Below are 12,144 nucleotides of genomic sequence, written 5' to 3'. Positions count from 1 at the left end.
ACATATCTATTCGATAATATTGTGGCAAAGAAGGGGGTCGAGTGGTAAATGGCAGATATGTGAGAGCAGAACTAATAAACGGGCCCGATCACTAAAATGGCTACCCCTGTCAGAACTACAGATCACAAAATGGCCGACCACCAAAACTACAAGTCCCAGAAGCAAGGGGAACCCTCAGAATGTCGAGCCAACCCACAGATAATGGGTCAAGAAAAACCAGGAAGAGGAGAAGAGAGTGCTGGAAGGATCTATGAACAATAGAGAAAGAGACAATAGAGATTGGCTGGATTTACCGTGTATGAGTTGGACTGTTTTGGACTTACCTGTTGGCGTTTGGACCTGGACCTACCGAGAACCCGATTTGTGTACCGAACCCTGTTATCCTTGACCTCGCCTACGGCCTGGGTGGACCAGGACGGAGAAACAAACACACAGGTACTGTCCTGTTCGAAAGAACTCTCATTCTTTGGTGATTTGATGACAGTTTACCACTTAGTTTGTGACAAACGCTCCTAACCTTGAAGAGGTTTGCCACAATATATCAGTCGTGACAGTTGGTTTCTCATCAGAAGCAAACGGAAAAATACTGCAGCTGGAGATTACGCAATAATTGCAAAGGAGGACACCAAGCGACCACCTGGTAGATGTAGTCTCTTATGGTCAATCAATCTTCCAATGATATGCCTACAAATATGTCACAATGCTGTCGACACCTTGGGGAAGCGACAGAAAGCCTAAGCTCATTCGTGGCCCATTCACAGCCATATAAGGAGTCATTGGCATGAGGCGGTTTCAAAAAATGCTGATTTGAAAAACTTTCTGATTGGATTTTTATCTGGGTTTCGCCTGCAACATCAGTTCTTTGGCACTCACAGACAATATCTTTGCAGTTTTAGAAACGTCAGACTGTTTTCTTTCCAAAGCTGTCAATTATATGCATAGTTGAGCATCTTTTCGTGACAAAATATCTTGTTTAAAACGGGAACGTTTTTCATCCAAAAATTAAAATAGCGCACCCTATATCCAAGAAGTTAAAAGATTCAGCAACCATTACAACCTTAGCTCCCTCGATGGTCGAGGTACGCATGGTCTCTACTCAAACCTTAGCTCCCTCTGTGATCGACGTACTGGTCTACTGGGAAATTCCCAAGGTGGTGGTTATATCCAGAACCATAGGAAAGGGCTGTCCCATGATGACAGATCAATGTTTGTGCTAATGGGGCAGGCCTATGACTTAGTTAAACTCCAAAGGGAATTGGAGTTTCCTTCATTAAACAGTTTAAAATCACATTACATCATTTCACAAATAGTTTCATCTTTACTCATTCATGTTGTACAACAATTAGATGCAAGCCTCACAACTGAGACTGGTAATGTGGCTGTATTGTTTAACAAACATTAAACGAAATGGACCGGTCGTAGCTGGATTCTCCCCCGACCGTGTACACATTCTCCAAAACATGGACATTGTTCAGTTCAAGTTCTATGATTTAGAAGAGGTTCCTTTGATTTCCCGTGAAACCTTCTCTGTATACTGTCTGGCCATGAGGAGAGAGACTCCTCTAGGAATTTATGACCTGCGATAACAGAGCCTGGGTGTAGGGGAAGAGAGAGAAGTGGTGAGAGAGACAGGGGGGATGGTGAAGAGAGGGGGATGGTACTCGCTATCCCCAAAGAGGGCCACGTCATGACACAGTCGTGGGTGAAAAGGGAGTACAGGAGGGGACTGAGCACGCACCCCTGAGGAGCTCCAGTGTTGAGGTTCAGCGTGGCAGATGTGTTGCTACCTATCCTCACCTCCTGGGGGCGGCCATTCAGGAAGTCCAGGATCCAGTTGCAGAGGGAGGTGTTTAGTCCCAGGATCCTTAGCTTAGTGATGAGCTTTGAGGGTACTATGGTGTTGAACGATGAGCTGTAGTCAACAAATAGCATTCTCACGTAGGTGTTCCTTTTGTCCAGGGGGGAAAGGGCAGTGTGGAGTGCAATAGAGATTGCATAATCTGTGGATCTGTTTGGGCGATATGCAAATTAGAGTGGGTCTAGGGTTTCTGGGATTATGGTGTTGATGTGAGCCATGACCAGCCTTTCAAAGCACTACATAGTCATTTAGGCAGTTTGCATTCGTGTTCTTGGGCACAGGGACTATGGTGGTCTGCTTTAAACATGTTGGTATTACAGACTCAATCAGGGACATTGTGAAAATGTCAGTGAAGACACCTGCCAGTTGGTCAGCACATGGCCGGAGCACACATCCTGGTAATCCATCTGGCCCCACAGCCTTGTGAATGTTGACCTGTTTAAAGGTCTTACTCACGTCGGCTATGGAGTGCGTGATCACACAGTCGTCCAGAACAGCTGATGCTCTCATGTATGCCTCAGTGTTGCTTGCCTCGAAACGAGCATAGAAGTGATTTAGCTCATCTGGTTGGCTTGTGTCACTGGGCAGCTCGCGGCTGTGCTTCCCTTTGTAGTCTGAATCGTACTACACCTGCAAACTATTACAATCTTAGCCCAGTGCTTTGCTTGTTTGATGGTTCGTTGGAAGGCATAGCAGGATTTCTTAGAAGCTTCTGGGTTAGAATCCCGCACCTCAAGTGACAGCTCTACCCTTTAGCTCAGTGCGAATATTGCCTGTTATCCATGGCTTCTGGTTAGGGTATGTACAGTCGTGGCCAAAAGTTTTGAGTTCGAATAACAGACTGGAAGATTCAAAAGGAGGGTGGTGCTTGGAATCATTGTTCTTCCTCTGTCAACCATGGTTACCTGCAAGAAAACACATGCTGTCATCAAAGGCTTTGCACAAAAAGGGCTACACAGGCAAGGATATTTTGCTGCCAGTAAGATTGCACCTAAATCAACCATTTATTAGATCATCAAGAACTTCAAGGAGAGCGGTTCAATTGTTGTGAAGAAGGCTTCAGGGCGCCCAAGAAAGTCCAGCAAGCGCCAGGACCATCTCCTAAAGTTGATTCAGCTGCGGGATTGGGGCACCACCAGTACAGAACTTGCTCAGGGATGGCAGCAGGGAGGTGTGAGTGCATTTGCACGCACAGTGAGGCAAAGCCTTTTGGAGGATGACCTGGTGTCAAGAAGGGCAGCAAAGAAGTCACTTCTCTCCAGGAAAAACATCAGGGGCAGACTAATATTCTGCAAAAGGTACAGGATTGACTGGGGTAAAGTCATTTTCTCTGGAGAAGACAAGGGGAGCGCTACCATCAGTACTGTGTCATTCCAACAGTAAAGCAGACCATTCATGTCTGGAGTTGCTTCTCAGCCAGGGGAGTGGGCTCACTCACAATTTTGCCTAAGAACACAGCCATGAATAAAGAATGGTACCAATACATCCACTGAGGGCAACTTCTCCCAACTATCCAGGAACAGTTTGGTGATGAACAATGCCTTTTCCAGCATGATGGAGCACCTTGCATAACGCAAAAGTGATAACTAAGTGGATCGGGAAACAAAACATTGATACTTTGGGTCCATGGCCAGGAAACTCCCCAGACCTTAATCCCATTGAGAACTTGTGGTCAATCCTCAAGAGGCGGGTGGACAAACAAAGCCCAACAAATTCTGTCAAACTCCAAGCATTCTTATGTAAGAATGGGCTGCCATCAGTCAGGATGTGGCCCAGATGTTAATTGACAGCATGCCAGGGCAGATTGCAGAGGTCTTGAAAAAGAAGGGTCAACACTGCAAATATTGACTCTGCATCAACTTCATGTAATTTGTCAATAAAAGTCTGACACTTATGAAATGCTTGTAATTATACTTCAGTATTCCATAGTAACATCTGACAATAATATCTAAAGACACGCAGCAAACTTTGTGAAAATTAATATTTGTGTCATTCTCTAAACTTTTGGCCACGAATGTACTTAAAGTCACTCTGGGGACCACGTCCTCGATGCACTTATTGATAATGCCAGTGACTTGTGTACTCCTCAATGCCATCGGAAGAATCACGTAATATATTCCTGTCTGTGATAGCAAAACAGTCCTGTAGTTTAGCATCTGCTTCATCTGACCCTTTTTTTGGTAGACTGAGTCACTGGTGCTTCCTGCTTGTAAGCAGGAGGATATAATTGTGGTCGAATTTACCAAATGGAGGGCGAGGGAGAGCTTTGTACGCATCTCTGTGTGTGGAGTACAGGTGATCTAGAATTTTTTCCCCCTCTGGTTGCACATTTAACGTTGATAGAAATGAGGTAGAACTGATTTAAGTTTCCCTGCATTAAAGTCTCCGGCCTCTAGGAGGGCCACCTGGGTGAGCGGTTTCCTGTTTGCTTATTTCCTTGTACAGCTGACTGAGTCCGTTCTTAGTGCCATCATCTGTCTGTGGTGGTACATAAACTTCCACGTAAAGTATAGCTGAAAACTCTCTAGGCATATAGTTTGGTCTGCATTTTATCGCAAGATACTCTACTTCAGGCGAGCAAAATCTAGAGACTTCCTTAGATTTGTGCACCAACTGTTGTTTACAAATATGCACAGACCGCCCCCCTCGTCTTACCGGAATGTGCAATTCTACTGCGGGTGCAGCGTATATCCTTCTAGCTGAATATCCATTTCATCATTCAGCCATGATTCCGTGAAACATAATATATTACAGTTTTTGATGTCCCGTTGGTAGGATATTCGTGATCGTACCTTGTCAATTTTATTGTCCAATGATTGCACATTGGCAAGTAATATGATGGTCACGGCAGCTTTCTCACTCGCCTTCTGCAGATCCTTACAAGGCACCCCGCTCTATCTCCTCTGTACCTATGTCTCTTCCTCTTGCAAATAACTGGGATTTTGGTCTTGTCGGGTGTTCGGAGAATGTCATGTGCGTCCTGCTTGTTGAAGAATCTTTGTCTAATCCTGGGTGAGTGATCGCTGTCCTGATATACCCTACATTATTCATCTCATATGTATACGTATATACTGTACTCTATATCATCTACTGCATCTTTATGTAATACATGTATCACTAGCCACTTTAACTTCTTGAAACTCCCCATCCCGGATCCGGGATCGTGACTAAAGCCTCAGGCTCATTAGCATAACGCAACGTTAACGATTTCTGAAAATCGCAAATAAAATTAAAATAATGCGTTTGCTCTCAAGCTTAGCCTTTTCTTAACAACACTGTCATCTCAGATTTTCAAAATATGCTTTTGAACCATAGAAATTGACTAATTTGTGTAAGAGTATGCAAAGCTAGCATAGCATTTTGTGTAGCATGTAGCACGCAACATTTTCACAAAAGCCAGATAACCAAATAAATAAAATCATTAACTTTGAAGAGCTTCGGATGTTTTCAATGAGGAGACTCTCAGTTACATAGCAAATGTGCAGTTTTTCAAAAAAATATTATTTGTGTAGGACAAATCGCTCCGTTTTGTTCACGTTTGGCTATGAAAAAACCCTGTATACAGTTATAGCCTGAAGCTCATTAGCATAATGTAACGTTAACGATTTCTGAAAATCGCAAATAAAATGAAAATAATGCATCTGCTCTCAAGCTTAGCCTTTTCTTAACAACACTGTCATCTCAGATTTTCAAAATATGCTTTTGAACCATAGAAATTGACTAATTTGTGTAAGAGTATGCAAAGCTAGCAATGCATTTTGAATAACATGTAGCACGCAACATTTTCACAAAAACCAGATAACCAAATAAATAAAATCATTTACCTTTGAAGAGCTTCTGATGTTTTCAATGAGGAGACTCTCAGTTACACACCAAATGCGCAGTGTTTCCTGAAAGCGTCTGTGTGTAGGAGAAATCGTTCCGTTTTCTACATTGCGCCTGGCTACTGAAACGAACCGAAAATGCAGTCACCTACAACGTAAAACTTTTTCCGGATTAACTACATAATATCGACCGAAACATGGCAAACGTTGTTTGGAATCAGTCCTCAAGGTGTTTTTTCACATATCTCTTCATTGACATGCAGTTCGTGGAAGCTTGCTTTACTCTCTGTATTGTTTGGAAAAATACTGGCAGGTGACTTTTGCGCACCAATTTCGGCGCAGGACACCGGGCGGACACGTGGTAAATGTGGTCTCTTATGGTCAATCTTCCAATGATCTGCCTACAAATACGCCACAATGCTGCAGACACCTTGGGGAAACCACAGAAAGGGCAGACTCATTCCTCTTGCGTTCACAGCCATATAAGGAGATCATGACAAACAGAGCCTCAAAAATCCTTGTCATTTCCTGGATGCCATCTCATCTTGGTTTTGCCTGAAGCTCACGTTAAAGGGCACGCACAGAGAAGATCTTTGTATTTCTGGACACGTCAGAGTGTTTTCTTTCGAACAGTAGCAATTATATGCATAGTCGAGCATCTTTTTGTGACAAAATATCTTGTTTAAAACGGGAACGTTTTTCATCCAAAAATGAAATTGCGCCCCTAGAGTTCAAAGAGGTTAACTATGCCACTTTGTTTACATACTCATCTCATATGTATATACTGTACTCGATACCATCTACTGTATCTTGCCTATGCTGCTCTGTACCATCACTCATTCATATATCTTTATGTACATATTCTTTATCCCCTTACACTTGTGTATAAGACAGTAGTTTTGGAATTGTTAGTTAGATTACTTGTTGGTTATTACTGCATTGTCGGAACTAGAAGCACAAGCATTTCGCTACACTCGCATTAACATCTGCTAACCATGTCTATATGACAAATAAATTTGATTTTGATTTTGATTTAAGGTGACAATGATGAAGGCTGTGTGTAGTGGTGATATGGGTAGTCTTGGAAAGTATTTTTTTTTTTCGCCTGGTCACATACAGCTGATGTGCTGTGCATTGGAGTCCACAAGCGAAGGGACAAGGTGAGAGGAGGAGAGCGCATAGATGTGAGAAAGAATACAACATGGCGGCTATGAAAGTGAACTGTGTTTACATGTGATCAGGGGTCTATTCATTCCACTGATTCTGTTGAAAAGCGTTTCTTAAATGGAAGCAAACAGAACAAAATTTGTCAAATTTTTCCCAACTCGTTTGCAACTGTTGGACTAATGATTACACCCTATATCAGCGAGATGCAGGCAAGAGTGTGCAAGGTGGTATTGAATGTGTCACTGTCTGTCCTCAAATTTTTCTCTCAACCTATGTGCACCTATGTTGTAAACTTTAATTCATAGGCTAGGTTGTTGCAACCTCATGATAGATATAGGGAAAATTTGACTATCAAGTAGTAGCCTAAACCCATCACTCTTATATTGAGCTGGGTGAATGGAATATGAATGAAAGTCATCCAATATGCTGTAATAGAAAAGGCCTCCCTCATCTTACTGCTGGGGAGCAGGTTATGTGTTGGCACTCCTCTAGTGTTTTACCTCTGTTCCTGGAGAGTTGAGCTGAGTTTACTGCTGTTGCTGTGCCGGTGCAGCTGCACTACATTGAGAGTAAGAGAATTTAAAGATGCAGCTCAGGTTATTTTTTTCTGTGTCCAAATTGGGCTTAGTTTGTGGGCAGGGGCGTGGCAGTGGTTGTGGTCAATGGTGTGTTACATTTTTTGCTGTTTTAAAGCTACTTTCCTGTAATTCTACACATTTGCCATGAGGCAGAGAGAAACAAATTCTGTTTTTAAAGCTAATTTCCTGCATATCTAGAAAGTTTTGCCATGGGGCTGAGAAAAAAATAGCAGTTTTTAATGCCAATTTCCTGTTTTTAGCCATTTAAGTTAACACTGAATGTTTTCCCACACTAAATCATTTTCAAAAATGCAGAAAAAAACCCTGCAGGTGTGCTGTTGGGGAGAACTTTGGCATCTCGTCCAGGAAAGAATGACTCAACACGGTTCTCTCTCTATGTGTGCAGTGACTCTTCCTTGACTCATCTTTTACTGGGGTTTACCCATTCCACCTCTCCGTGCCTCTCGGATCGGAGGTTGGCCCAGGAGATAATACGTCTGTATTTTATTAGAGACTATAGCCCTTCCCTGGTCAGGATGACATGCACGCAGATGAGCTACCCTGAGACGATTTCTGATTTTTTTTCATCAGCTGTCCAGGTGGCTCGTCTCAGGCCATCCCGCAGGTGAAGAAGCCAGATGTGAAGGTCCTGAGCTGGTGTGGTTACATGTACTGTCCAGTTGTAAGGCCTTTGGACGTACTTCCAAAATCTCCAAAACAATGGAGGCGGCGTATGGTAGAGAAATGAATATTCAATTCTCTGGCAACAGCTCTGCTGGACATTGCTGTAGTCGCATGGCAATTGCACGCTCCCTCAACTTCAGACATCTTTGGCATTGTGTTGTGACAAAACTGCACATTTTAGTGGCCTTTTATTGTCCCCAGCATAAGGTGCACCCGTGTAATTATCCTGCTGTTTAATCAGCTTATTGATATACCACACCTGTCAGTGTATATTGGCAAAGGAGAAATGCTCACTAACAGGGATGTAAACAAATTTGTGCACAACATTTGAGAGATGCTTTTTGTGCATATGGAACTTTTCAGGGATCTTTTTTATTTCAGTTCATGAAACTTGGGACCAACACGTTGCATTTTTATATTTTTGTTCAGTATATTTCCTCTTCAACAAAATTGTTTGAATAAGGCTTGGAATTACTTATGCTTTCTAAATATACATGGTATAATCAAATTATAAAACCACTAACCTTCCTTATAACTGTAAAGTACATAGTTTCTTGATTAAAAAAAATCTGCCCCCACCGCTGTGAATGTCACACAGAGATCTAGCTCATTAGGAACTATGACAGTGTTTTTTGTTTAAAATCTATTAAGCATTTTAGATTAAGGGCTATAAATCAATCTCCGAATGTGCTATAGTGATGAAACCACTCTCCCCTGCTGTGCTACGATGTAAGGATTGCAGGCATGTGCTTTGTCATATGGTTCAGCCATGAGTTGATGGACAGTCGGAAGAGTGAATGAAATGGTAGGAGGAGGCGCACCAAAATATACTACTGTGACCTTGGGAACCTAGGCTATTGCTCAGTGTACACAGAACGATTTATAAGTAAACATGTCGGTCTGAACCAGTACCAGAAACACGCATGTCCCCTAAACAGAAGACTTTACATCTAAGAGGTTTGAAGACGTGCATCCATAGATGCTATACTCCAAATTTGGTGCTGAGCGGTTCTGGAGAAGACATTTTAAAGTAGTCAACGTCATGAACATTTTTCCAAATTAAAAAAAGCATACTGCAGGATCTGTTCGATTTTGAGTTCTGATATTTGGCAAGCGTGGTAAGGATTACAGAGAAGCTCATCCTAGGTCGAGGTGTCAAAATTGTCCTGATGGTGCCGCTATGGGACCATAACTTGAACCCTGCAATGTCTGCTTGCAGCTATATTTTATAACTTGTCTCTCTCTTTCTCTCGCTCTACTTTGGTTTCATCTTCATATTCCCGCTCTCTCCACCTCTCCTCTCCAACTCACTGCTTTCTGTCTCTCTCCTTCCTCCGATGTCCTCCTCACTCTCTCTTCCCTGGCTTCCCTATATTCTCCTGCATTTTTCCTACCCCTCTTGCCTCCCTTGTTTCCTCCCTCCCCATCTCTTCCTCGCGCCCCCACTCCCCTTCTCCTCCCTCCCCTCCTTTCCTTTCCCAACTCTCCGTTCCCAGGCAGCAGAACTGGCCCCAGCCATGCAGGGTGAGATGGAGGTGAAGGACGGATCCACCCATCTGCCAACAGGGGAGAATGGGGAGGTGGTGCAGATCGTCAGTTCTGTGGGCACCTGAGGGCCTGGAGAGAGAGATGGCCACCACAGAGATACAGAGGTGTGGATGAAAGGGATGGGGAGTGGGGGATTCAATAAATAAAGACAATTAAATGAACAAACAATTAAATAAGAGAGAAAAATGAGCAAATGTCAACAGAACAGATCAAGAGAATTGTTTTAGTTATTCCTCTGATTGATTGTCATCATCAGAAGAGGACCTGGCCTGGGATTAAACCCCACCCATGAAGGATGCTGCTCAGGCAGACAGACCCTCACTGGCTACACCTCAGCACTAGAAAAGCATGGAGCTATCAGAAATTAAGCTGATTGGCTCAATTTACATTTACAGTAGGCTATGCTAACCCCCTGGACACGTACTTCACACAACCAATACTGTTCTGTTTTCCTCTACAGCATCCTGCAATCGTGTCATGTTGGACTGCTGTGGAAAGTAGTACAAGTCTAAAACGGGCACTTATTCATGGTTGAGTTTTCATGATTTTCCATCATTTCTGGTCTGGACCCCAGCTTTCCTTGCCATCTTTTCCTAGCTTGTTTTCATATTGGTTAACCCACATACAGTGGGGTCCGAAATTATTGACACCCTTGTTAAAGATGAGCAATAATGACTGTATAAAGTAATTAAGTAATTAAATTACTGAGCTATATTGTATGCTCAAAATATGGTAATTATATTTTATACTAATACAATTGCTCAAATGTTTTGTAAACTCAGCAAAAAAAGAAACGTCCTCTAACAGTCAACTGTGTTTATTTTCAGCAAACTTAACATGTGTAAATATTTGTATGAACATAACAAGATTCAACAACTGAGACATAAACTGAACAAGTTCCACAGACATGTGACTAACAGAAATGTAGTAATATCCCTGAACAGGGGTGGTCAAAATCAAAGTAACAGTCAGTATCTGGTGTGGCCACCAGCTGCATTTAGCACTGCAGTGCATCTCCTCCTCATTGACTGCACCACATTTGCCAGTTCCTTCTGTGAGATGTTACCCCACTCTTCCACCAAGGCACCAGCAAGTTCCCTGACATTTCTGGGGGGAATGGCCCTAGCCCTCACCTCACGATCCAACAGGTCCCAGACGTGCTCAATGGGATTGAGTTCCGGGCTCTTTGCTGGCCATGGCAGAACACTGACATTCCTGTCTTGCAGGAAATCACGCACAGAACAAGCAGTATGGCTGGTGTCATTGTCATGCTGGAGGGTCATGTCAGGATGAGCCTGCAGGTAGGGTACCACATGAGGGAGGAGGATGTCTTCCCTGTATGCGACGTTGTTGCCGATGATGCCTGGTGTCTGCCTTACAACATGCCTACAAGCCCTCAGTCCAGCCTCTCTCGGCCTATTGCGGACAGTCTGAGCACTGATGGAGGGATTGTGCATTCCTGGTGTAACTTGGGCAGTTGTTGTTGCCATCCTGTATCTGTCCCGCAGGTGTGATGTTCAGATGTACCAATCCTGTGCAGGTGCTGTTACACGTGATCTGCCATTGCGAGGATGATCAGCTGTCCGTCCTGTCTCCTTATAGCGCTGTCTTAGGCGTCTCACAGTACGGACATTGCAATTTATTGCCCTGGCCACATCTTCAGTCCTCCTGCCTCCTTGCAGCATGCCTAATGCACTTTCACGCAGATGAGCAGGGACCCTGGGCATCTTTCTTTTGATGTTTTTCAGAGTCAGTAGAAAGGCCTCTTTAGTGTCTTAGTTTTCATAACTGTGACTTTAATTGCCTACTGTCTGTAAGCCGTTAGTGTCTTAACGACCGTTCCACAGGTGCATGTTCATTAATTGTTTATGGTTCATTGAAAAAGCATGAGAAACAGTGCTTAAACCTTTTACAATGAAGATCTGTGAAGTTTTGGGATTTTTACGAATCATCTTTGAGGACAGGGTCCTGAAAAATGGGTGTTTCTTTTTTTGCTGAGTTTATTTGGTCCCATATTCCTGGCACGCAATGACTACATTGAAAATGACTTACATGTAGAGTATCCAGAGAGAAATAAACATTTTGTTTCTCCTGCTGTATTTCTGTGGAGGACACATCCATTTGAATAAAATATTTCGTGTTGCCTCAAATGTAAGTTTTGCTCTTACATTTCAACTGTATTTTCATCTTCTTTTTATAGACAGTGGTCAACAAACTCCAAATCAATCTCAAGAGGTTCAAGATGTACAGAAATATGCTTCTGTGGAGATGTTAAGAGAGTGGGAGGGAGCGCTCACTGCTCAACACTTGGGTGTTTGGGTCCATGGTGTGTGATATGCTATTGCTGTGCTATTTTTGAGCTAGCCTTTGTTTTTCCATTTACATTACTTTAAGGGCCTATCTTTTCTAAGAGGAAAAACAAAACCAACATGAATGATGGCTGTGCCCAGCTGGTGGCTGTCCTATCGCCTCAGGCCACAAAATA

The 12,144-nt window shown here is 43.1% G+C and overlaps 1 protein-coding gene across 4 annotated transcripts in view; it reads left to right on the top strand.

The window, feature by feature from the left end:
- Nucleotides 1-11,809, top strand: part of banp (BTG3 associated nuclear protein) — a 70,977-nt gene extending 59,168 nt beyond the window's left edge. For all 4 annotated transcript variants that reach the window (XM_064951622.1, XM_064951619.1, XM_064951620.1 and 1 more), the window contains 2 exons: nt 9,608-9,763; nt 10,120-11,809. In XM_064951622.1, the coding sequence (XP_064807694.1) occupies nt 9,608-9,724 (117 nt within the window). In that variant the 3' untranslated portion in view covers nt 9,725-9,763; nt 10,120-11,809. The remainder of the gene's footprint in view (nt 1-9,607; nt 9,764-10,119) is intronic.
- The last annotated feature ends 335 nt before the right edge of the window (nt 11,810-12,144 follow it).

Source organism: Oncorhynchus masou, chromosome 31, assembly GCF_036934945.1.
Source record: "Oncorhynchus masou masou isolate Uvic2021 chromosome 31, UVic_Omas_1.1, whole genome shotgun sequence".
In the NCBI taxonomy this organism is placed as follows: Eukaryota; Metazoa; Chordata; class Actinopteri; order Salmoniformes; family Salmonidae; genus Oncorhynchus; species Oncorhynchus masou.
The sequence above is the reverse complement of the archived record's forward strand: the minus strand, read 5'-3'. Positions and strand labels throughout refer to the sequence as shown.